Here is a 27179-nt window from a genome sequence, read left to right as displayed (position 1 = left end):
TATGTTGAAAATTCTTGTTTTCTGCTTCGAACAGACTGCAGTTTGTTAGTGTTTAAAGTTCGACTGAGCTGTAAAAACACTGAAATCTTTGATAAAAATGTGTTTGGAGAAGTGAAGGTGTGTACCTGGTGACACATCCAGCTTCTGCATTACCCTGGAGATAAATTTTCTTTCCTTTTTTTGTTTAAACTGTGTCTACCGATTCTGTGTGTGTGTGTGTGTGCATATATATATATATATATATATATATATATATATATATATATATATATATATATATATATATATAACTCAGTCCACACTCAGCCCTTCAAGTCATGCAGGATCAGTAAACACCAAATCCTACTGAAGCTAGCTGGGTTGATCACACTGACTAAGATGAAAACTGCACTGAAACCTGTGAACTTCGACAATCTTTCTTACCATTTTAACTCCTTTTATTTAACATGACTTTTTAATTCAGTAGAAATTTGCATCTGGAAGCAAGAGCAGCACCACAAGAAAAAGAACAATATTCTGTGAGCTGTGCTTTTTTCCTTAAATTAATTTTAAGCCTTAATCCAGCTCATATCTTTATTTGGATTCATAAGATTGTACCAAACTGTCTCATAAAATTATTCTAGCTCTTCTTTTTAGCCATATGTGGACAAGCAAACACTGGGTCCTTTTTGATAGGTGTCTTGATGTAAAGATGGAATACTGACAAAATCAGTGGCTTGAATATTCCTTAGTGGAATAATTAGCTACACTCGTGGCATTAGAAGCAGACAGAACTTTGTGTGGGTGTTTTGTATGATTTTTCTCCAGTTTGATTCAATTCCTTCAGTTTAAAGATGTTTTCTTCCTTGTTTTTTCCTGTTTCCCGTCTGCCCACATTTTTATTTCAGTATTTCAGTGTCTCAGTGGTATATTTCAAGAAGCAGCAGTAGTGTTAAAAACAGAGTGGATCAAACAGGAAACAGCCCATCTACAGCTCAAACACTGACTATGATGAACAGTTATTTTACTGTGGAGATAAGAGAATACGCTCCTTCTGGCAGGTTTCAGTTTAAATGATCTTCACCAGTTCGGTGTTTCAGTGTTTCTTTACATGTTCAGCTCTGATTAAACTGGAATTTTTTTGTGTTGCAGAAGAACCTGGTGTTATTAAAATAACAACTCCACATCCTGACCTTGCTACAATTAGTGGTGCAGCTGTAACATGCTCCAACCACCACCTCCTGGTTCCTCCTCTCTGCTCTGTTTGTGCTCTTCTGTTCTTTACAGTAAACACAGGTTCAAACTTAAGTCGGGTTTAGCTCAATTACACCTTAAATTACACAAGTATTGTCTTGTTTAAATTGCCTTTATTAATAAATAATTGATATCTCTGATCTGCTGTTTTATATTTCCTGCTAATGTTGTTTCTGATTCAAATAAGTACAAAATATCCTGAACACTCACAGTTTGAGCACTTTATAAACAACCATTAAGCGGCACTTTAGTAGCTATGTTCATATATTAATAGAGCGACCTTTGTACAACAGTGAAGTAGAATTTCATAGAATTGTTCTTCAATTCAATTCTTTTTACTTTCTTACTTTGAGTACATTTCAGAGTTACTTGTCTACTTGTGTAAAAAAAAGTTTCTTCAGTATTTTAACTTTTACTGGAGTATTTTTTATCACAGGCATTTGCACTTCTACTTAAGTACTTTTGCCACCTCCTGTTTTTAGTTTTAGTTCACTAGAATAATTCTGCTCGTCATTCATCTGATGCTGAGCAACGGATTGTTCGCAAAATGTTTCACTTCTGTAAGTTTTCTTTGTTACTTTGTTTAGTTGATATATGATGGAGGTAAACACAAAACCAACAGCACAAAGCAAAGATGAAAAACAACACAAAGAGACTTTAATGCAATTGCCACGATGATTTTACTGTAGAAACTCAAACGGGTTGAAATGGACGTTGCAGCCAGACCGCTTATAGGTTTGTTACCTGTTGAAGTTGTCTGGCTGCTGGACTGGGGTCAGCATTCATTAAGCTTTATCAACACTCTGGGTTCTTAGCTAGCTTAGCGTTAGCATGGCTGCAAAGCTCCAAAGCTGTGTTAGCATCAGAAAGCAGTAGTTTCTGTTCTGAACAGAGTTTGCACTTTACCATTGTGCTCTCGTCCTTTTATAAAAATAAAATTTATGTCCATCTCTACGTTGCAGACTGTTACACTATTTTCCTCCTCCAGCACACAAACTGAAATCAGTAAAAGTAAAAGAGAAACCAAGAAACAGGCAGACTAACAAATCCAAGGAATGGAACTGATACCTGATACATACATCTGGATGTGGGTGGCATTGTGGGAAATGTAGGAAAAAAGTAGCCTGTGTAGGTTTTCTTTTCTTTTCCTCCGTCTGTGGTTGTTTTTTAGAATTTACCTTTGTTGTGTCGCTAAGTGTGATATTGCAGGTTCATCTCTCATTCGTAATAAAAACCCGACTAAAACTAAATAAGACTAAACATTTCTGTGCAGTTTTCTTTTGTTCTGCCACAAGGAGGAGCCACTGCATACATGCTAATGATGGAGATGTTTAATTATCACATAAAAATGTAGTATAGCGGTAATTTTATGTATTTATACATCTTTTTTATTCAATAAAAAAGATCACCTGATCATTGTACCCTTAGTTCTGGTCCCAGTAAATCAGGACAGGTGGCCAGCGTGGAGTAACTTTCAAAATGTCCACAGGAGATTGCTGTTGACCACAGGCACTCATAGGCATTGGTTGCTGCTGACAACAGGAAATAAAGCCGGTCTGCGCTATGGGCTGAATCATTTTTAACTGTGGATTTTAACACAATGCAATATATTCAGTTTTAGAGTTTATATTCAATATAAATTGTAGCTAGGGTGACATTGTTAATGCTGGCTAATTTTAATAAATAAATTGTCATATACAAAACCAGGGTGGCAAGAGATTATTTTAGGGTGGCACATGCCACCCCAAGCCACCCATGTAGATCCAGCCCTGAGTGTTAACGGGTTACGGGATGAAAAAGTTAGCACTTCTTCAGATTGAATCAGAATCCAGAAGCTGCTGAGAAAGATTGCATTTTTTAAATAGCAATGGGCACTTGGCTAGCATTTTTTACAACTGAAGTTCTGTCATCTCCAAGCATTGGTTTTAAGACACAGCCGTGGTTATGGGCGGAGACCAGATGGATAAACAAAATAAATAAGTAAAGTAAGGCAGGACAGCCCTGCTGGGTATCACAGCTCAGCTCTGGGAGGATCCATTTTTCTCTCAGCTGTGACACCAGCAGCAAGTAGTATGGTCATCCTCAGAAGTGTCTGTCAGTGCTCGCCTCTCTGCAGCTCGGTGATGCTGCTGTGTCTGCTGTGCAGTCTGAGTTCAGGTGAGACTATATTTTAAAACCTGTTTACTGTGATTCATCCTTCCAGCTCACAGACTCTGACAGCTGTGAGGTGAGATTAGTACACACTCTTTGACATAAGTGCTGTGATTCATGGGGGGAGAATGTTGAGCAGAGAGATCACCAGGTGTGAGGCTGGTGGGCTTTATTCTATTCTATTTGTTGTACCTAATTTAGGTAGAATACTTCAATTTGTCTGCAGGTTTTTGTTGTTTTTTTTTTATCTCAGTTTTAGCTCCTACCACTGGCATCTGAGGCATGCCTGTTGAAACTGTAGCGCTCTCAGATGTAATTAGAGGTCTGGATCTGTGGGTGAAGATCAGCCCTGTAATCTCTGCTGTAATTATGGGTTTCAACTTGTTTTTCTTTATGTTTAGATGGGTTTTTTCTCTTCAGTTGCCAGACAGAGTTTGCTAACTTTAGTTTACTGTTTTCTTTACTTCAGTGATGATAATGTCGTTGATGCTTTGACTCATGTCATTGCATCAGGCCAGGTTCTTCCGAGCAAACAGGGGAAACATGCTCAAACAACATCTGTGTGGAACTATAGGTCTATTACTGTGCATTAGAAAGCAGCCTTAATGATTCAGTAGTTCCCACTGATCACATTATAGTTATTTTCTGAATGTAAACACCTCGTCTGATTGTGATTTCTATTTAATATATACATAAAAAACAAAAACATGTACAGCAACACGACTTCAACTCAGGGTATTGTCGGGAGCAGTTTGCAGTGTGACACAGCAGGAATTAGAATCAGAACCTCCACCTGGAGGAGTTTAAGTATTTCTGGGTTTTGTAAATGAGTGAGGGGGAGCTGGAGATCAACAGACGGATTGGCGCAGGTGCAGTGATGCGGACACTGTATCGGTCCATCGTGGTGAAGAGCTTAGCATAAAAGCGAAGCACTCAATTTACTCAATTCAACCTACGTCCCTACCCTGAACTATGTTAATGAGCTTTGGATATTGGCTGAAAGAACGAAATCCTGGACACAAGTGGCAAAAATGCGCTTACTCTCTGAAGGGTAGCTGGCCTCTCTTTTAAACATGGAGTGGATGAACTGGCTCCACACTGAATGGAGTAAGTTGAGGTGGTTTGGGCATCTGATAGGAGGCCCCGGGGCAGACCCAAGACACACTGGAGAAATTATCTCTCCAGCATGTCCTGGGAACACCTTGGTGTTCCCCCTGACAAGCTGCAAGAGGTGGCCGGGGAGAGGGAGGTCTGGGGTTCTCTGCTTGGGGTTTTGCCCCCACGGTCCAGCCCAGGATAAGCAGAAAAAGATATATGGATGAACGCACATCTACAGCAGTATGAAACAGAGATCGGAGAGAGAAAAATTTTATTTCTCTAAATTCAGAAACAGGAACTAGTTTTTGTTTCCTTTGTGAGCAGCAGAGGGTTAAGATCCAGTTTTGTGAGTATGTACTTGCATGTAAGTGAAAAGCAGAGCTGATCAAGGCATCTGTTGATACTGTGATGCACAGAATAAAGAGGCTGCAAGGTGGCCAAGAATCGCTGATGTATATGTTTGTGTGCCTGAGTGCATTATATCTGTTTTGTCCAGCAGAAAAGGACATTACATTTGATTTCATCCATTGGTCTGTGGGGTCCTTACAGCTCTATGAAATGTTCATCTTTGTCTTTCTTCCACAGCAGGTCTTTTTGTCCTGTCTCCTTCCTCTCATCCCCAACCAGTCACAGCTGACGGCTGTCTCTCGCTGTGCCTGGTTCTGTTGAAAGTTTCTTCCTGTTAAAAGGGAGTTTTTCCTTCCCACTGTTGCCAAAGTAGTTGCTCATAGGGGGTTGTCTGATTGTTGGGCTTTTCTCTGTATCATTCTAGTGTCTTTGCTTTACAGTATTAAGCACCTTAAGGTAACTGTTGTATTGATTTAGTGCAATATAAAAAAAACATTGAATTGAATGTGTCACAGTTAGCGCTGGCCAACTGTGGATGTGTGGGGAAGTAGGACCCAAAATGCAGAACTCTTCAATGCAAGCAGTGCGTTTATTTACAGTGACATAACTAATACACAACAATAAATCCCCAGTGTGTTCCCGACTCCCGTTCCATGTCTTCTCCCTACACCCATGCTCCGTGTCCCCATTCCCTATGTACACTGCGTCAGCTGCTTCCTCATTTCCACAAATCATCCTGGGAAACACACACACAAAGGCGGCTGTGAGTACCTTCACACAACAGCAGACTGGCACTTACTTCGCACATTTGCTGAGAAACTGACGGGAAGTCACTCAACAATCCAGCGTCGAGGAGCTCTCAGCCACACTGCCTTGTAGCTCCCTCGATGATGGTTGATCAGCTGCAGGTGTGTGTGATCATTTCCTCAGGTGTGGCCAGCCACCTGGTAGGGCACACCCACCAGGCCTGAAGACTCCTGTAGACCAGTGCTCAGTACACACAGACACACACACAGACACAAACCAGGAAGACGAGGGACAGCAGCACCAAAAATACACATGTCCATAACTGCTCAGGGACCCTGGGTCGCTCAGATCCAGGACCCTGACAGAATGTTAAATGGATTAGGAATGGGCTGTCACTCAACTTCATATATGTCAAGGCAGACAATTGAATACTTTGGGGAATGTAGTGTACCTCATCTATACTCAGTTTACAAATAATTCAGTGTATAATAAGAATACAATGAAAGAATCTGTGTGGATTTCAGTTACAATGAAGTCAAGTCTGAAAATCAAAGTGTAGGAGGAACTTTGAAGGACTTGGATTCAAGTTTGAAAAATGTGTTCGTAGTCTGCAGTCTTTGAGGCCGTTTAAAGTCCAACAACAAAGATTTAGAGTTGAGCAGCTTCTAAGGGATAGCAGTAAAGAACTGCTTCTGTTTGAGTGAATGACCTTTGCTATGAGGTGTGAGCCATTCAGATTCATCACAGCACTGAGTATTCATTAGGCAGTGCAGCAGCAATGGAAAAGCCAGCATCCAGGATTGGAGCTCAAGTCTTTTCATCATGATGTGGAGGATTTTAATGATAGTAAAAAGTGACAGGCCTCTCTATGTTTGGAGAAATTCATAAGTTTTTGCTGAGTTTTTTACTTTGTCCACCAGCAGAAGAGCATCCAGTAAGTGTTGATTCTGCTGTGTTACTGAGGTCACCAAATGTGCTAAACCAAAGAGCTGTGGTGGAGCTGTGCACAGGTAACCTGTTACTCACCTGTCCTGTTGTCCTGCAGGCAGCAGCCAGTCTGTGAGGACTGGCTTCATCGGGGATGAGGTCCTCCTGCCCTGCATCTGCTCTAACCAGCTGTCCGAGCCGGTCACTGCCTTCTGGAGGGACAAGGATGACAAAGTTGTATTGGACATCATCAACAGCAGAGAGGATAAAGTAGATGCAAAGTTCACAGGTCGAGTGTTCAGCTTCCCAGACTATTACAAGAACGGAAACCTTTCCATCCTCATAAAGGATCTGAGGGCGGACGATGCCGGCCCATACGAGTGCGACATCCCCAAAATGGACTATCAGGCCAAGATGACTCTGAATGTCACAGGTCAGTTCAGCAGCATGAGCACCTTATTAGGAAGGTGGAATACAGACAAACATCAATAGATTAAATGTGCTACACCGGAACGACTGCTTACACCTGTGGCATCAGATGATCCTTTAGCAGACAGAACTTCTTGTGGGTGTTTTGTATAATTGGTCCTTGTGTTTAAAGATGATCTATTGCTTGTTTCTGATCAACTCACAAATTATATTCCTGTATTTCAGTGTCAGGTTTATTTCTAGAAGCAGCAGTAATGTTAAAAACCAATTGGATCAAACAGGAAACAGATCATCGAGAGCTTACTGACTCACTAGAATGCATGGTTAATTTACTGTACCACTAAGAGGATGTGCTTCTTGTAGCTGGTTTCAGTCTAAATGAGGATCACTAGTTCAGGCTTTCTTCCTTGAAAGAAAAAATAATAATTTATGTTTTTTTGGTTTGTTTTTTTCATACTGTTAGCTCTTATTAAAATTATGTTTTGTATTTTGTATTGCAGGGAAGCCCACATCACATGGTGCAACTGTAACCTCCTCCAGCCACCACCTGGTTCTCCTCTCTGCTCCTCTGTTTGTGCTTTTCTGCTCTTTAAAGTAAATGCCAGGGCTGGACTGGTAATCTGGCATTTCCCAGTGGGCCAACGGGCCGGCTTAAAGTGCTGCTATGCACCCACAGTACAAGGACGCACAACAGCCCATTTGTTCATTTTCAGTCACATCTTTTAATGTAACCGGTCCCTTCCCTACCTTCGCTGTGCGCTCACTTAGTTAGAAAAATTTAGTGTGGAAGAAGAGACTAAAAGTGGAGCTGAGAAGCTGAGAGAAAACAATAAAAAAAAAAGAAAAACTAAAAATAGATGCCGCAAATGTGTCAAAGTAACAAACACGTTAGCTGTCGGTGCTACTGCACCGTGAACAGCAGTACCAGCAATCAGAGGTGGGACGTAATTACTTTGTTACTGTACTTAGGTAGAGTTTTTAGGTATCTGTACTTTACATGAATATTTATTTTTCTAATTTCTGACTTTTACTTCCTACATTTTTAAACAAATATTTGTACTTTCTACTCCTCACATTTTTAAAATAGACTCCTTACTTTTGTTTCAACAGTATCATCAATAGCTGTATACTCGGGGGTTAAAGTGGGCCGGAAACAGTGCAGGTGTCCCAGCAAGTTGTACTCAGCATCTAGCTAATGCTACAGAATAGGAATAATCATAAAGGGAGTAACGTTTCTCCACGATTTAACATTTCTACAGTGTTTCTATCAGATTAACAAACATCAGCAAACACACAAATTGTTTGTTTTCAATTTGTCTCACAGTGTGTTGTTAGCTAAAGGTCCAGCTGCTGTATTTCACAGGGCGAAAAAAGAATGCGCTAACTCCACTCAGAGATGGAAAAAGATAAGATAAGATAAGAAAGAGGACAGGAGAGAAAGAAGAGAGGTTAGATTTAAAGGTAAGGACTGTACATTTAAATGTCTGATGTAATAATTTGTAATCACATATTGGATTTGGTGTGTTTTAATAAATTATGTATTTTTTTTATTGTGAAACATCCTGAAAACCAAACTAAATAGACTAACTTTGTGTTATTCAAATGTTGCACAAAAATACTGGGCAGTTTAGTGCAGTATAAACGACTGAGCATGCATCAAGACACTAAGGAGCAGTTTGGTAGTTAGAACAAATAATATTTGGCTTTTCTGTACTGTTAAAGTGGAACATGTAGTAAGAAACTTTTCTCAAGGTGTCCCTCAGAGAACATAACTGGATCCTCTTTTGTTTGAATTTATCTTTTGTGACCAGGATGATTTTAACTATTAGAAATTACATTGTGGAGATGGAGTTATCTTTCTTTGAAAAACAACAAAAAAAGATGCTTGTCAACCAATCAGTTAATCTATTAATCTGGGCTGGAAGCAGGTGTAGTTAACAACTTTGTTAATCCTTAGATGAGAGACACTGAGGTTTTCTGTTCCAGAATGAGAATTTACTTAACTCTGAGTCAGTTACCATGGCAATAGACTCTGTGAACCTCACCTGCTCACTGCCAGCAACAAACAGAGTTTTTCTCTGATTCCTCGCCTTGTCGAAGCTCAGGGCTGTGGCTCTGTGTGGATGGACTGATGTGCTGGAGACTGCAGTGCAAGTAGCAAAGCACAGGGTGCTTGATTTCAGAGCAATCAAGCTTAGAAGCAGAGCTTGTTCAAGACTGATGGACACTCTTTGGATAAGGTTAGTGGTGCAGCAGTGACATATTGTTGGGGATACGTGTTCCTTAAACTTGGAGTTAAACAGCAGCTTGATGGCTTTGGGTGTAACTTGTGATGCCCAAATGAAGAAATGCACCAGTATTGAACCACTTCATTCATTCAAAGCTCAGTTTCAGCGACATCTAGTGGTGAAATAGGAGACAGCAGAAGAATGTGTCTGTAACAAAGTGCTGGCTGTAACTTGGGCTTATGCAAATGATATAAATACAGTTTTGCAAAGATGGATCTATAAACTTGTGTAAAGCAGTGGTTGGAAGAAGGCGTGCCTGTGGAAACAGTTTTTAGTTTCTTTTCTCCTGCTTTCAAAAACACACGTTCACACGCATCTCACGTTACGTAACACTATCAAATGGTTTGGACAAGTCGTGTGATCCAATCATGTGACGCCATTGGTCACATGCATTATTCTGCACTGAAGACGATTTAAAGCAGTGGTTCATGGACGATGGACCTTTAATTACGAAGCTTGTATTGGAGCGGCGGTGTCATACGGCCACTAGGTGTCGCTCAAAGCTTCAGTCTCTGATCAAATATGATTTAACCTTCTATGATGGCCATTTCTGTCTAGTTCACATGCTTTTATTTTTTTTAATTTTTTGCTCCAACTTCAGCTGCTTAAATATATCAATACTATAATTGTATATGTAGAAATATAATAATTATATGCATCCAGTTGTACCACTTGGCTCCATCACAGCCACTTCTGGTTGTAACTCATTAAAATGCCTTTTTTTAAATGTTCTTTCGTTGTGATTTACTGTAATAAATGACACAATTAAGGCTTTTGTTGTAAACTCAACACTTGAAATTTATTATTCTTTGTGTTTCCTACCAGGTTATAAGAGTTGCCCATTTTTGCCCAGTCAAGCAACTTTGTGTGATATTAGTATCCGACAGGGCATATGATGCCTTACTAAGCTCCAATGGGACAAATGAATGGCAGAGTTTTGAATTAGTTGTGATCTCAAGATGTCAGATAATAATTTGTGTTCGTTCATGGCAAAAAAAAGTGAAACTGCCACACAAATCCTCAGGTGTGCTGCAGGGTGTGGTCTGCGGCTCTGCTGCAGAGGCAATGCAGTGAGTTCAGTGAGCAGCACCAGGAAGGCTGGCAGAATAGCTAGGATTGATTGTCCGATCACACGCTCCTCAGTAGCTAGCTGCAGTCGGAGGGGAGCATGGAAAACACAGTGACTGCAAAGTTGCAGAAATACAAATAGAGAGCCTGTTCTCTATTTGTATGCGCTGTCTGTGAGTTCCTCGGGTCTTTTCAAACATATCCAGTTTAATGTCTGCAGCTAAAACGCTGCTTCACCTGTGGTCTGCTGAGAGTTTAAAGTAGCCTGTATCTGTGCCCTGTTCACCCAAACTGCAGTATTCAGAGACTGGGGAGAGGCCTGTAGTTCACCTGCTCTCACTGAGATATATTTGCAGTCGTGTGTTGACACATTATATCTTTGCTTTACAGCCCCGCTGTCCTCTTCACCATCTTCAGCTTCAGCTTCAACAAAGGTGAGTCTTCCTCTGTGTTCTTTTTCGTTCTCAATCACTGGAAGGGTTTAAATCCCCTGCAGACGTCTGCAGTGATCAGTGTGTTTGATGTTTTCAGAACAGAGAGATCAGACTGGGATCTGTGAGGGCCTTTGCTAAACATTATCTCATGTGTAGCTCACACTGAGCCATGCTTTTATATGTCATCCTATTCCTGTTACACACATTGTGTATCTGTCAGTGAGCATTCTGGATGTCTGCGCTCCGGCTGGACATGACGTCCTGCTGCCTTGCATCTGCTCCGAGCTGCAGTGTTTACCTCAGAGGTTTGAGGTTCTTTGGGAGGACAGAGAAGGCAGAATCCTGTTGGACATCACTGATGGCAACAAAGATGTTTGCTTTCAACATCAGACTTTCAGAGGGCGGGTTCAGAGCTTTCCTCATCTGTACATAGAGGGAAACTTCTCTGTCCTCCTGAAGAGCATCTAGATATCAGACAGCAATTTGTACAAGTGCATCATCCCACAGATGGACTTCAAGGTCATCGAGGTCACTGAGTCAGGTTGGTCGCACTCAGACTCCTCCCACAGCTCAGTGTGCTCGTATCACTGTGATCAAACAAAACATCCAGGCAGGCATAATAAATGATGTCAAACAACCGTCAGAGATCTTATAGTTGGAGAATATCTAATTTCAGTGAAGCGATGTAAGCAACATTTTCCCATCTATTGGTATGTGGTTTAGTTAATGTGCTCAAACAACACAGTTAAACTAGAACTCCTACCGATCACACTCCCCACAAACAGCATAATCGTATAGCACTCAAAACTCTTCTGGTTCTTACAGTCATTGGTCCATTTGATCGACCTTTGTTTTTATTGTTTATTTTATTTTATTTTCAGTTGTTACAGACGGGACAGACATGAGTGAGGGATAGGAAAGGGAGAAAGAAAGAGGAAGGAAAAGAAAAACAGAAGGGGAGAGGGACAGTGAGAAAGGGGAAAAAAAATCTCCTGGATCACCTGTTGAGAGAAAAAGAATAGAAAACAAGCAAAAAAAACCAAAACAAAGCAACATACTAAACACAACACCATCGCATTAATCTAGCTAAGTGTGAACAGCAGTAAATACTAAATATTGAATGTTGTTGTGCAGCACGCAGGACAGACAGCGCACAATGTGCTTTGAAGTAGCAGCCAAGAAAGGTGTGATTTAAGTCCACGAACAGTGAACACCCGTGTGCACACCTGTGTGGATCAGGGCGCTTGTATTCAAATGGTGTCCCCATGTAACGATCTGCAAGAGGATGTAGAGAGCCATAGCCCTGTCCCCCAGGGCATGAAGCAGGCATGGAGGAGATCCAGGCCCCAAACATCCAGAGGCCCCAGAGTGCAAGAGCCCAAGGAGGACCACCGGAGGGGCATCCGTGCCACCCTCATGGTAAGGGCTGAGGATCCCCAGACGAGGGGTCACCCAGTAGCCACCGAGCAGAAGCTAAAGGGGGCTGCACCGGCGTGCCCGCCAGTTCTGCCGGCAGCCAGCTGCGCCAGAGTGAACCGAGCCGCAGGCCCAGAGGCCGGAAGCCCGAGGGCCCCCCGCGCCCCGGAAGAGGCCTGACTGAGCAACAGGTGCCAGGCTCCGCCAAGTAGCCACCGGGAGTGAGCTGGTACATATCTGAGCGCCCAGCCCCGGACACCAAGAACCACCAATGCACCGACCCCTGAGGGCATCAGTCACCGGCAGGGAGTGTGGTGAGGGAAGATAGGCCTCCACACTTTGGAGGACCTGGGAGTTCCCAGAGAGGTGGAGTCTAAGACCCGACCTGACATGTAGACACAGACAAACAGGCACACACAGACACAAACATGCATTCCCACCCTCATGCACACATATACAAACTCTCAGCACTCACCCAACGTAAGGATTGACATAAATGGACATAAACACACAATCACACTCCCCAAACATTGGATTGGATTAATAATTCAGAAGTTTCTTTTCATTCTGAATCCTATGCCACATTATATCATTAGAAGATATATACACAGCAAATCCAGCATGTCCAAATTAACACTGTCAGATTTGATTTCAACACTTTTAAAGTGTCTATATGGGTCCACACCAGAGAGTGTTAATTTAACTCTTTTTGGAGAGTTGGTATGTTAACTCTGATTTAGTGTTAAACACCAAATCTCTCTGGAGTTGATAATTTAACACTTGGTGTTAAGAGTTTATATATTAACTCTCAAAGAGTATTTTAGTTTAACTACGTAAGAGTTATCTTCTAATTAATTCTAAAAAGCGGGAATTTTACTGTTCTGAACTTCTAGAAATTTCTTTTGGAAATAAACATTTACTAAAAAGACGCAATGGTTTTTGAAAAACATTTATTCTGAACTGTGCACCACAATTTCAAAACATTTTCTGAAAGATGTAACAGTGTACATGTTCTCACTTTTATTAGAATTTCGTTTATCAAAAGGTCTGACATAGGTGAGCTGGTAAATGCAAATAACAGCATTCTCATCACTTATTTCAATAAATACAAAATACAATACGCATGTCCTTCATTCATCACTTTGTGGAACTTCAACGCACTTCTGCTCTCCCCCATATTCCATCTTCACAAGCATATCCTATGTGGAGATTGAATAAAAATTAGTTGACACTAATTAATGGCACAAATCAATTGCAGCACAGTAAAAGAAAAAAAAAAAAAAGAATCCTTTTTGAGCCATTACTTGTGTAAGTATTTTCCCAAAAGACAAGGACACAGACAACAGGTAATACTGAACTAAATGTAAAACCTCAACCTTTTTCATTTTTACCTAAACCGTGTGCACAAAACTCTGGAGGAATCTAAATGCTAACGTAGAACTCAGTCGGGACTCGGGACGTCTGCTACTGCTGTCTGCTCGTTTTTTATGGGAGATCGTTTTCAGGCTTCAAGTAGCACCATTATATCAACATTTCACATTCTAGACATTGTTTTAAGTGTATTTGACCAAGAAATTTGACTGAAAATTCACATGCAAGCTTTTTTTCAAGGCTGTGGTATTTGCCCGCAAACAATACCTTTCAGCTAGCTAAAACAGAATATGATGCTATCAGCGAGCAACATGGCTAATGCCTTTCACACAGCTTTGTCTCAACTCCAAAGAGCCACAGAAGTAAAAGCTAATAACAATAATTGAAACAATCTTTGAAAACATGACTTACCAAGCATGGCAAACAACTCAAATATGTAGAGCAAAATGTTCTGAAACGGCTTCACTTCAGCTTCGATTGGAGCCGTGCTGGGGGCGGAGTCTGTGAATTTACTCTATTGGTGTCATAGCCCCTGTAGGAGTTCAGAGTTAAGAGGTCAAGAGTTAATGTTTCCATTGTAACACCTCCAGATTTGAAATAGAAACACTCATTTTTAACACTCGATTTTAACTACTATCATTTTACACCTCAGAGTTACATTAAAAGAATGTGACTCTACTTAGAGTAAAATTAACTCTAAGACTACTAACACCAAAACATTTAACACTTTTGAATTTGCTGTGTAGGATGCAAGAAAAAAAAGTGATATCAGAGCTACTGCCTCATGTGGTTTATCTTATTGCAGATAAATGTGTCTCCAAACCTGAGACAAATTTTTCTGGACCTTCACCTGGACACATCAAGTCAATGCCGGGCCACCTGCATCTCACTACAAACCTCACATTTCTGATCTTTCTCATTAACTCTTAATGAAGCATGGTTTCCAAAACAGACTGATCGGTACTGTCATTCACTACTGCTGCTAGTGCAAAAAAAAATCATTTTTTCAAGATGGAAAGAAAATACTGCTAGTGTGTACGTAGGAGGGCAGGGTTTCATTTCACCTCTGAAATTTGCATATGAAGTAGGAGTTAAACACACCTGGAGGTCTGTGGTAGAGCCCAGCATTGGCATCTAGCATCCTACGGGACCCAACCCAAATCTTGCGGGAGCTAGTGGCCAAAAATAAACAGTGGGTTACAAGGGCCATGGTATTACAATGTGATGTTCAACAAGTTTAAATGTATTTCTTTGAAAAGTCTTTCAGGGTTTTCTGGGGGTTCTTTAAGCTGCTCTTGTTCATAATAATGTGATATTTGCACATCTGATTCATTTTTGATACATTCTGGTGTATTTTCATTTCAAAGCTGAGAGATTTTTGTTGAGTTTGTTTTCATTTATTCTGCTCTTGTTTACTGTAACAACACATTCAAGCAATATGAACATATCTCATTATACAGTATACAGTCACGTGACCGGCTTGCTACCCTGGTGAGCAAAACATCAGACTCCCAGTAGTGGACAGTCAGTCGTACTGCTGGACAAAAGTTTTGTTTTTGTTCACCTGCCTCAAGCCAAGACTAATTGGATCATCTATCCATGGAGAAAAAAATGAAGAAATGAAGAGAAACTATCAATTCTGGGGTAACATCTCTACAAGAGCCCCAGTTTGATGATGTCTGCGTGTATCTTTTAGAGAATCGCTCACCTTACACAGCTGCCAGGATGAAAGTTTTCATGTTATTTATTCTGCCTACAATCAGTGCAGTGACTGTGAACAGAAACCCAATATGCTTGAAAGCATGCACACACACAAAATATTTATCACACAAAATGAACATATTCAATTATTAAAACACAAAAAGATAAAGGGAAATGGGAGAAACAAGAAGGTATAAGCAGGGGTGTTTCCAGGATTTTGTAAATCGGGAAACATACTGTCAGGATCTGACGGCGCCCTGACCGGTCGACCTGCCAGTGTGTGTATATTTGTGTGCGTGTGTATGTGTGCCTCTCCTATCGCCCTGTCTTCCCCTCCGGCTCCGCTGTGTGTTAGGAGGTAACCTAGCAACAGGCTACCTCCGACCCGGAAGTGCTGTCGCCCGGAGCTGCCGCACCTGCAGTCAATCCACCAGCTGCTGCCCATCAACTACCATCTTCAGCAGGGCTACTTAATGGTGTGGCTGAGCCTGGTAGTGCAATACTCCACTACCAGGCTTAGTGGAGTATTGCACTAAGCCTGGTAGTGTTTTCGAGTCGCTAACGTTATTGAAGTACTGTCTGATCTTCGTACTCATTTTGCTGTCGTGTGTGTGTTCACCCAGGGATTGACGGAGGATTTACGGACACAAAGGAAGCACTTGGAGGAGAGACGGGCACTCACTACCACGCACGGGCTTACACGGAAGGAGGGACGCACTATCACCATCGTTGCACATTTGAACTGTTGTCACCTTGCTGCACTGTAAATAAATGCACTGTCATTATTTCTGAGCTCCGCGCCTGAGTCCACTCTTTAACAACCATGACACATACAGCCGTGGGGTGGAGCACAAACCCACAGTCACCCCAAAAGTCATCGACATTGCATTTGTAATCTGGATACTTTAATGTCATATGATCATGGCTGACACATTTCAGACAAATTATGTCATGTTAATGACAGGCTATTGTGTTGGTGGGGTTTTTTTTGCTGTTGCACAGCAATCGCTACAGACACGTGACAACTGTATGGTGAAAATCTGATATTGTGACGGCTCTGAACAACACACTGACAAATTCTGCTTTTGAGTGAGCACACGCTGGTCTTTGGTCGATGTTTCTATTTTTGTGCAAAGCTAACTGAACCTTGTGCTATGTTAACATAATAATACAATAATATCAGTAGATGGGAATACAAACTTTAGTATAATTTTTTTTAAATAATTCTAATTCTGATTATAATCAGCTTGAATGTGAAGAAGAAGAAGGAAAATAAAAATATATATCTATTTTCTGTTGTCTTTATTGTAGAGGCTGATTTTGCAGCAAACTAACAAACTAACCTGTTTATCCTGCACTAACTTGCAGAGGATTTCCATGCAAGCTTTAAACAACATAGTTAGTTCACCTCAATTTGTTTAGCTGCATGTGTAACAATATGAAAAAACATGATGTCACATGCACACACCCAATATCTGACATATGACAAACTGCACACACACAGTTTGTGTGTTCACTGTTTTTTTGAACTGATAGAAACGTTGCTTTTACAAATTACCTGCTACTTGAAAAAAGTTACTTCCTTTTGTTTGCTTCGCTTTAGCTAGGTAGATGCTTAGGTAGGGCAACCAAAACTTCCGGACACCTGCAGTATGTACAAAACTAAAATTACAAAAAACAACAACAATGGTGTTCTTTATTTCATTTCACCAGTTCACTCAGTTTGGCTGTAACACCAGGTGATGGCTATAGCATGAATAGTAGGCTGTCCCTCTTCATTTCATTTACATTTTATGGTTCATTTTATTTTCCCTTGATCCTATTGGTCTCTTCCTTGTTAGAGATAACAACACTGAGTCCATTCCATCTTTCTTTTTATGCAAGGCATTACTGAGAGTGCTGGAAGACAGTGAACTGGGTAAGATGTCTATGCTTTCTAAGTGTATTTTAGATTAACTGTATTCAAGTTTTACTTGGATAGTCACAGTCACCAGCAAAGTAGAGGAAAAAAAGAGAAAAAAGCATGACAGGCACTAACAAGTTTGGAGTTTGTGAATGGATGAATGAGAATGATTGTGAGAGTTAGGTGAGAAAACAATGAGAAGATTCATCAAAACTAAAAAAAAAAAAAGCCCTTAGCTTTAGTCTTGGAGAGCCACAGCTCTGTGTGACAGAGGCATTAGCTATTGTACTTAACATTGACCACCACTTACTCGCTGTTTCTTAGTTTTTACCTATTACCTAGTTTTACCTAGTTTTTAACCCATTAACCCGAACCCTTGAGGAGCATTTTAAAAATTTCTGAAACAACTTATAGATAACGCTGCTTTGAATAAAATGCAAAATTGGCAAAGGTACAGACATTGTATACTTAGCTATTCTATAGAAGTGCAGATAGTACTGTTAAAAAATACTCCAGTAAAAGCTGATGGAGTGATTTTACTCAAGTAAAAGTAAAAGAAATCACAGGCTCTTAAATGTACTCAAAGTAAGAAAGTTAAAAAGTATCTCTTTGGAGGACGTTTCTATTTTGTACAAAGCTTGTGCTGTATTAACATAATAATAAAATAACATTTGAAGATGGGAATACAAACTTAAGTCTAATTTGTTTATTTTAATTGAATTCAGCTTGAATATAAAGAAAAAGAAGGAAAATAAAAATATATTTCTATTTCCTGTTGCTACATTGTAGAGGGTGACTTTACCTCTAAACACGAAAATGTGTACAGTCAGGGGTTAAAGTTGATTCAGCAGGTGGGTGAACCCTGAAATTGGCTGTAATGGCTCAGTGTGGGGAAAAGAATCATAACTCACAAGAATTTCTATTGAGAGCTTTTGGTAACAAAAAGCTTTTCTTTTGTCAGACAAGATGAGCAAACTCAAAGTATACGTTTTCAAAAATTATTAAAAGATTGAAGTTTCAAGTTTTGCACGGGACCATGGACTTGCCTCTGTCCAGTGGTCCAGACAGAGAAAGGGTACAACACCAAAGCAGTAAAAACACATCAAGAATATTAATATTATTAGTTAAAAGGTTGCGGAGGAGCCATGGTATAGACTTGTCTTTCCCTTATTTGGGACTGGGTCTGGTTTCCAGTCCTGTAATTTTCCACTAGGCTGGTATTGGATGGGTGTGGCATTTTCTTGCAACGCTCTATTGTATATTATCCTGGAAAACATAAATGTGACAAAAGATTATGATGTTATTGTGCCATATAAAATAATGAGGTATATGTGTAAAAAAAATAATGAGGTTGATTTCCAACAAGCTCTAGCTGATTTTCTTATTGTACAGGCTGTGATCAGCTGATCTGCTGCTCTTTGTGGATGAACTGATTTCAACCAGACGTGAGCAGATGTTTGCTAAGCTTCCCTGGCTCATTTCAATCCTCGCATTCTCTTCTTAGATGATATAAAGTTGGTATGAAGGTGGAATTCCGTCAATGAATCTCAGCATCATCAGCTAAAATTCATATAGATCCTGGAAAAACCTCCCAGTGCCTCCAAAAAGAGACAGAGGTTTGTCACAAGCTCCTTGTAGATTAAGTATTTCACAGTTCTGGTTAATTCAGTCCCAACTGCTTCGTGTGAGTCTGACAGTTTGGATTCTGCCTCTCAGAGATCAGACATACTGGGAACAACCACTTCCCTTTGCAACCTCAGATAATGAATGCCCAGCAAAGTTCCTTATATCCATCTAACTGTAACTGGGGTTTATCTCTGACTGTTGGAATGGTTTCGTGGTAAATACAACGAGACTGTGCAGTGGGTGATTATGAGTTACATGGAGGCAGCTAAGCACCTCTGTCAGTGGTGCAGTTGTGTCTAGTTGATCTGCAGGTTCATCCACAGTTTCTGCACCTGGATCTTTTGGGACTGCTATGCATTGTGTCTGTTTTTATGGTGAAAGTCAGTTTCCATGAAATTAAATTCAATGATGTGCCAATTACTATCAATAACAATTCATTCCAGAGTGAATTTGCTTTATTACCCACTGTCAGACATAATTACAGCTAAGAGTCACTGTTTTTATAGTGTTAATTATTAATTACAGCAAGGAGTCAAAGGATTATCTTACTTACTGTATTTCTCTAGTTACTGTGTTTTTTCTAGTCTTAAGTGACAGTATCTGGGAGGTAGTGATTGGGTATATAAACGAGCATCTTCTGCAGACGTTCACTAATCTGCAACAAACTGCGTCTACAAATTGTGGAACAATTTCATAATATTTCTGAATGTAAAATTACATGGATCAAATTTAATAGATAAAATTGGATTTTGTATAAATTTATTATCACAGTACATAATATCACCAAAAGATTCAGAGAATCTGAAGAAAACTCTGTGTCCAAATGACATGGTTGGAAATAAGTATTGGAACGCTTTCAGAAATCACTGTCTGTGAACACAGCTTACTCTGGTCTTCCACAAAAGCATTAAAACTCATCATCGTGGAGAGAAGAAGCTGTATGTGAACATTATCCAGAAACGCTGCTTCTCTGCACTAAAGCTCATTTTCTCAGTTTAAACCTTTGATATATTTTCTGGATTCTATTGTGATTAAAATAAGAGTTAATGAGATTTGCGAATCAGAATATTTTATTCACTACTATTTATATGTTTAATTTACACATGGCTTGCCCCGCAAACCGTCGCACTGTTACACTTATACTCAAACTGTGAGCTCTGTGGACGTTCTTTTTGCTACAGTTGAAAGCATGATTGCTTGACCTCCCTATCAGACGATTTATATTGTACATTTGTTTTTCTCCACAGTGTTGTTTTAGTGAACTGCACCTGCTTCTTAGACTCAAGATCAGATCTAGGCGAGGTCCTGGTTTGTAACCCTCCTCTCAGTTCTGACTTCAGAGTTTAGTCTTTCTTGATAGGCAGCTCACCTACATCACTGCTGGACTGTCTGTGAAGTCCGTGTATACACAACTATTGTGTTTGATATTTCACAGTGAGTGGTTCGGTCCATGGTTTGGTGGGAGAAAATGTCCTGCTGACATGCGTCTAAATCAATAACTTCCCCCTGTCTTCTTCTACAAACAGGACAAACCTGTGTTTTACATCATCATATCATCTGCTAAGTATCAGGACCAGATGTTCACAGGTTGAGTATTGAGTTTTCCTGATCAGTACAAAGAGGGAAGCTTCTCCATAATTCTGAAGAACATCCAGCTGTCAGACAGTGGCTCCTACGACTGCTTCATTGCAATGGTGGCCTTAGTTCACCTCATCGTGTCAGGTTTGTAGCTCCCTCACACAGCTGTGCCTCATGTCATGCACAGCAGAATCTTTAAGAGTCACTCATATTAACCCGACTGATCTGGATCCTGTTTATGTTGCAGGAGCTGTCAATGCAACGACTCCTCTGACTCTGGTTGTGGTTCTTATTATTCTGCTTTCCTGTTGAAACCTAAAAATGTCTCCTCAGCAAAATATGCTCCTGACTGTGTGTGTTGCAGTGGAGTCACTGTGATCTGTGATTTAAGTGTGTGCACAGAGTTGATGCTTGCGGGTCCTCACAGCTCTGTTCAGATTGAAGATGTCTTCACATGCTTTAGTTCATTCTTTTTGTACAATGAAGGCCAGTCCTGCATAACTCTGCTGCTGTCTGAACTTCTGGAATTATTTATTTTACAAAAATATAAAGGTACTACACCATCTAACATGCTATTTAATGCCTGAAGGAACCCGTTTTGTTGATGACCAAATACCGTTGTTATTTATGGTTTAGTCTGTTTGATTTTAATATGTTTTAAATTCCTGTTTTCTGCTGTAAATGTCAAGCACAGCTCACAGTTTGTCAGTGTTTAAAGTGCGTTTGAGGAGTGTGATGTTCTCTCATTCTGTCTTTATTTATCTTTACACAGTATTTTCGGCTTGCTTCTGTTTCCATGCTATGCATTTCCCTTGTAGATCTCTGCTGTTTGCTGAGTCACATGACAATGTAAAAAACTTATAGATTACTTTTTGTGTGAACTGTAAAAATTAGATTTTTTTTTCTAATCTTCTAGCATCTCACCCTGTCCCTGCATCTGTACTGAAACAAAGCCTGAAAACACAGTGGGGCAAGCAGAACAGACAAAAGACTAGTGGAAGTTAACCACAATTTATACGCATAGAAGGGCAAACAGGGAAACAAGACACAGCTTACCTAAATCAAAGAGGACAACACGAGGGAAGCAAAACTAATAGCAAAGCAACTAACTGTAAAAATAAGACAGGAAGTGAGATAAAGGAGGAAACACGGAGACATGAATGCAATACTGAGGGAAGACTCAAACACTAAACCAGCAAGAACCCAAGAAAAAAAAACTTAGTTCACTAAAAGAAAACACACAAAGCAAGAGAAGTCACAGAGCACAACCCTGTAAAAGGACAAGGGTTTTAATAAAACTTTGATGATCTTTTTATGGCAACATGATGACATCAGTCTGTTAAGGTGTCACTGTGATGTTGTTAAATTGAAAAAATAAAAAGTGTGTTGTACAGCTGTTTCTATGCCTGCTAATATTATACTAAATATGTTTTCTTGAAAATTCTTTTCAAGGTGAACTTTGACCTTAGGCGCTAACAATACAGGTCAGGGTGAAACGATTATTAATGTTCCCCAAGCCTAGTGTATTGTTGTTAAGTTTTAAGGCAATCTATAAAAATGTGGATAAAGGGGTTTTACTGACTTTCACATTTGCTGTGACTTTGACCCGATTTTCACCAGAATTAGCTCAGCTGAAGCTGTTATTGTTGGTATCGATAAGCACACAATATTTCAATACGATATCTTGAAAACTGTGGATGTTAGACAAACAAACAATCAAGCAGAATATTTAAATAAACAAAAGTCCAAAAACTGTGGATTAAATGACACATACAATGTAACTATACAGTAGCACAATGTTGCCTAAACTGTACAAGTCATAGGAAATTTACAAGATAATAAACTGTCTGATGATGTCATTATGAAGAATAGCACGGGTAAACAAAACAATATAAACAGTGACGTAAATTCACAGCAAGCCTCGGACGTATTTAAAGGTTTCCTGCACACAAACAAAGCCTGACAAAAAACATGGATAGAAAAAAAAAATCACACCACCGTCTCTGAGTCAATCACATCTCTGCTTCCTTTCCACTTGTTTTTTCACTCCAACCACCAGCACGGAGCACTCGGGTGTTACTTCAGTCTATCATAGACGGCTGTGACAGAAAGAACGATGAAAAGGAAAATTTCCTCATCAGTAATGAAGCTTTTACTGTTCCACAAAGTTCCACTCTGACTCTAAGGTTTTCAGAGTACATAAACAAATTGGCAGTTAAATTTGCACCTGACATCAGCAGCAGGACGTAATCACCTTCATGTGCGTCTCTGTGCAGCTCGGGTGAGTCTAAGCTTTAAAATTTGTTTACTGTGATTCATTGGGGAGAAACGAGGACCTCAGAGTCCATCCAGCTCAGATACTCTGAGCTGGAGAAGGGACTCACAGCTGTCACATCTCTGGCAGCTGTGAGATGGGATTAGTCCTTCTCTGAGTTTTTTAGAGGACAGAATAAAGATTTCAGTGAGTCTGTGAACTTTTATGGTGGACTTTTGAAGGCAGGATCTTTTGTTGTATTCATCCTACTCAAGCCTGTTTTCAGTTCCCACTACTGAGACTTGTATCTGAGACTTGATCCCAGGTGTGGATCTCAGTGTGGAGCTCAGACCTCCAATCACAGTCACTGGGTTTGGATTTGCTTTGTTCTCTTTGGTTCAGTTTGTATCCATTTCAGTGATGATAATGTTGTTACTGTTTGAGCGGTCTGCATGATTCAGTAGTTATAGTTATATTTCCTGAATGTACACAGTTCAGCTGAAGAAAGTTTACAAAGCATGTACAGCAATGTACAGAGTGAAGAATAACTGGAGCCTTTCTGCAGATCTTTGTAATCAACACAATCAACACGAACATAAATCCCATAAACATATAGACAAGTCAGTTAGTGAAGCTGTAGGGAACACCGGCTCCCTTGATGCCTCCTGTGTGCATTTCAACCCTCAGTGGTATCAAATAATATTACTGTACTTATTTTTTCCCAGTTTTTTGTAAAATAATACATTTAAAAGCTATATTATTAACATCAATCATTATATTTTAGCACTAAAAATGTAAATTAGATTAAAGAGCTTGTGCATGCTGGTGGGTGGTCGTCTGACACACTGGTTAAGGACATTACATCAGAAATAGAGTAGAAGTGTAGACGGTTGGTGCTACAGACAAACATATTTCTTGGTTCCACATTGCTTCCTGTCATTACTCCACATTAAGAGACAGTTTGTAGTGTAGTGTGGACACAGGGATGGTTTAAATATAACTGCCTCCATCAAACTGTGTCCCACGCCTATTTTAAAAACCTATTTTAGGATATTATCAGGAAGTTGGCTGTTTATTGCTTTATACATATTTTGTGCAGTTAAAAATGAATTGGTGAGTGAATTTAAGTGTTTTTTTATTTTTAAGAATCATTCATTATGATCTCTCTAACCAAAGTTTTGGATTTTCCTTATTGTCCTTTTTTGTAACATAGATAATGATGATAGAGAGATTTTATAAATATAAATGCTCCAAAGCCACACTATCCAGTTCTTCCTGGTGGATCTCGAGATGTTTACAGGACAGATGAGATCATCTCCCCAGCAGGTTCTGGGTCTACCCCGGGGTCTCGTCCATTTGAGTGTGCCCAGAACAAAATCTAACAAAACACCTCACCTGTCTGCATTCAATGCACAGAATGTGCGAGATTGAGATTTCCAGATTTTTTTTATCAAGAATGTCTTCATGTTTACAAACCCTGTAAAACTGGCCTCTCTGCACATTTAGAGAAATTCAAGAGGGTTTGCTGAGTTCTTCACTTTGCACACAGTGAGCTAAAGCACAGAGCTGTGTTGAAGCTGTGCACAGGTAACCTGTAACTCACCTGTCCTGTCATTCTGCAGCCAGCAGCCAGTCTGTGAGGACCGGCTTCATCAGGGGTGAGGTCCTGCTGCCCTGCATCTACTCTGAAAAGCTGTCCGAGCCAGTCACTACCTTCTGGAGGGACAAGGATGACAAAGTTGTATTGGACATCATCAACAGCAGAGAAGATAAAATAGATGCAAAGTTCACAGGTCGAGTGTTCAGCTTCCCAGACCAATACAAGACTGGAAACCTTTCCATCCTCATAAAGGGCCTGAGGGCGGACGACGGCGGCCCGTACGATTGCAACATCCCCAAAGTGGACTATCAGACCAAGATTACTCTGAATGTCACAGGTCAGTTCAGCAGCACAAGCACTTCATTAGGAACACCTCAGTGTTTGTGCAGCAGCAGCAGAAAAGGATAAGCTGCAGTGATTAGTGAGTAGAAATGGATGGATGAAGGTCAAACAGTCAGACAGTCAGGACAGGTTTCCTTTTTAAGTCTGATTTACTGCAGAAACTGTTCACAGTAAGTGTCGATGAAGCCTCAAGCTCACAAAGAGCTGACTGCTGCACAAAAAGCCTCCTTATGAATCAACTCCCCCTCCCACTAAATGCACAGTGGAGGGGTTAATCAGCAGCATATGTAAGACTATCCCACAGAAACTGTTCTGGCTCTTTTGTAACCATATGTAGAAAAAATAGACATCAGATCCTATTTGAAGACATAGCAGCAAGGAAATGTGGAAGGCGGACAAACGTTAACAGATTAAATTTTCATGAGTGGAACCCAATGATCCTTTAGCAGGTGTGGGTGTTTTGTATGATTGTTGTTCAGTTTGTGATCAAACTCAGTCTGCTTAAAGATGTTTTCTTGCTTGTTTTTGTTTGTTTCTGATCAATCCGATCATCAGTCAATCAGTATTTGAGTGTGAGGTTCAGCTAAAGAGCTGCAGTAGTGTTAAAAGCAGAGTGAAAAAACAGGAAACGTCTGAACTAACAGTCAAAGGATGTGGTTTTTTTGGCTGTGTTAGCACCAGACAGAGATCACACTGCAGGTGATCTGCTGTGATCTGCAAGCTGTACAGAAACAAAGTAGCTGAATGTTTCTATTTTTTACATCAGCAGCAGCAATGTTTCAGAAATTCCTACATGAATGCCCATAATTTTCAGATTTAGGCTTCCTTCCTTAAAATCAAATAATTTAGTGTTTCTTTACATGTTCAGTTCTTATTAAACTGATGATTGGTTGTTTTGTGTTGCAGTGAAACCTGCTGTTAAAATAACGACTCCACATCCTGAGCCTCCTACGACTCGTGGTGCAGCAGTGACGACCTCCAAACACCATCTTTCTCTCCTCTCTGCCCCTCTGTTTGTGCTCTTCAGCTCTTTAAAGTAGGCAAAGAGGACTCGTTGTTGTGCTTCTTTGTTTAAGGATAGTCTTCATGCCTTGTTTAAATAACCTTTTATTAACAAAATGACAGTTGACACCTAAAATATGCCGTTTTTTATATTTACCACCACTGCTGCTGTTTCTAAAACAAATATGTGAAAATATCCTCAAGGCTGGCAGGATATATATATATATATATATATATATATATATATATATATAAAAGGTATATATATATATATATATATATATATATATACCTTATATATACCTTACCTACATATTTTACATTTAAGCGGTCTTTATGGGAGCTCAAATATGCAAACCTCAGATGTGTGTGAAACTTTAAAGGTGGCACAAAGAGCTGAACCAATTTATAAGAGGGGAAAACTTGACTGATTTTAAGGGGGGTTTGCCTACTTTAAACCAAAACAAGACACTTGAAGCTATTTTGACATTTTTTGCTCATATCAGTTAATCCAAATGTTGTATTGCTTCCATTGTCACTGATTTACTTCACTTTGTGTGTTCTCGCAGCTTTTATACCTCAGATTTTATCTGTCAGTAGTCAACACAGTCCAGGTGTCATTTTCTATTTTAGCATGACTTTAGTGTATTTATATACCCCAAATTTCCCTCATTTTTAAAGCAGTTTGGACTTCTTGTAATGGATTTTATGGATTTTTTCTCAATATAAATCAGTGAAGTTATGTAAACATACTGGTATTTAAAGGGTTTAAATAAAAAAGAAAATCGGATTAATATTTGATATTTATACAGTACTGTGCAGAAGTTTTAGGCAGGTGTGGAAAAAATGCTGTAAACAAAGAATGCTTTCTGACTATAAATGATTGTTTATTGCCCCCAAATGTATTCTGCAGCAGCACAACGGCCCGAAACATACAGCCAAAGTCATTAAGAACTATCTTCAGCATGAAGAAAAACAAGAAGTACTGGTATAGCCCCCACAGAGCCCAGATCTCAACATCATCGAGTGTGTCTGGGATTGAAGAGACAGAAGGATGTGAGGAAGCCTACATCCACAGAAGATCTGTGGTTAGTTTTCCAAGATGTTTGGAACAACCTACCAGCCTAGTTCCTTCAGCAACTGTGTGCAAGTGTACCTAGAAGAATTGATGGGCGGTCACATCAAATACTGATCAGATTTAGATTTCTCTTTTGTTCATTTACTGCATTTTGTTGATTGATGTAAATAAATGATTAACACTTTTTGAAAGCATTCTTTGTTTACAGCAATTCTTCCTCACCTGCCTAAAACTTTTGCTCAGTACTATAGTTCAGGCTGGGGTAGTTTTAAAAGATTAAGTCATTTAAATTGATAAAAAAAAAAAAAAAAAAAAAAGTAAATAAATATTTTTATATTTAAATTTTATATTTTTAGAGAGGTTTGGGGCAAGGGGCATTTTTTTGTGTTTGGGGTGAAACGAGTCAGGATTTTTAAGGGTTAGTGAAGACATGAACTAAAAGCATCATAGTTGATCCTGCTGTCTCCTGCACACGTACAGTGTATGAATAAATAAGCTCAACTGTTTCTCAGTCACATGATCACATGATGCATAATAACCAGGATTCAAAGAGAAAAACTCAACATTCCCATGTTTGTCAGTGAA

General features: G+C 39.8%; 1 protein-coding gene across 3 annotated transcripts; it reads left to right on the top strand.

The window, feature by feature from the left end:
* The first annotated feature begins 297 nt into the window (after positions 1–297).
* On the top strand, positions 298–27100 carry LOC146491344 (T-cell surface glycoprotein CD4-like). 3 transcript variants are annotated; one of them, XM_085152852.1, is made up of 4 exons: positions 2636–3384; positions 24195–24509; positions 25421–25550; positions 26430–27100. In XM_085152852.1, exons 1-4 carry the CDS (start codon positions 3306–3308, stop codon positions 26674–26676), a joined length of 771 nt encoding a protein of 256 aa, XP_085008978.1. In that variant the 5' UTR covers positions 2636–3305; the 3' UTR covers positions 26677–27100. The 3 variants fall into 3 exon arrangements, with proteins under 3 accessions (XP_085008980.1, XP_085008978.1, XP_085008979.1); XM_085152854.1 differs by lacking the exons at positions 24195–24509; positions 25421–25550; positions 26430–27100 and adding exons at positions 6623–6937; positions 7434–10978 and having other exon boundaries at positions 298–3390; XM_085152853.1 differs by lacking the exon at positions 26430–27100 and having other exon boundaries at positions 2642–3384; positions 25421–25746.
* The last annotated feature ends 79 nt before the right edge of the window (positions 27101–27179 follow it).

The sequence above is a fragment of the Neolamprologus multifasciatus genome, chromosome 23 (genome assembly GCF_963576455.1).
Source record: "Neolamprologus multifasciatus chromosome 23, fNeoMul1.2, whole genome shotgun sequence".
Classification (NCBI taxonomy): domain Eukaryota; kingdom Metazoa; phylum Chordata; class Actinopteri; order Cichliformes; family Cichlidae; genus Neolamprologus; species Neolamprologus multifasciatus.
The sequence above is the reverse complement of the archived record's forward strand: the minus strand, read 5'-3'. Positions and strand labels throughout refer to the sequence as shown.

Coding starts and splice junctions, on each gene's coding strand:
- LOC146491344 (XM_085152852.1), top strand. CDS start 3,306: ATGGTCATCCTCAGAAGTGTCTGTCAGTGCTCGCCTCTCTGCAGCTCG. Junction 3,385..24,194: donor GTGTCTGCTGTGCAGTCTGA/GTTCAGGTGAGA, acceptor GTCATTCTGCAG/CCAGCAGCCAGTCTGTGAGG. Junction 25,551..26,429: donor GTGCTCTTCAGCTCTTTAAA/GTAGGCAAAGAG, acceptor TGTATTCTGCAG/CAGCACAACGGCCCGAAACA.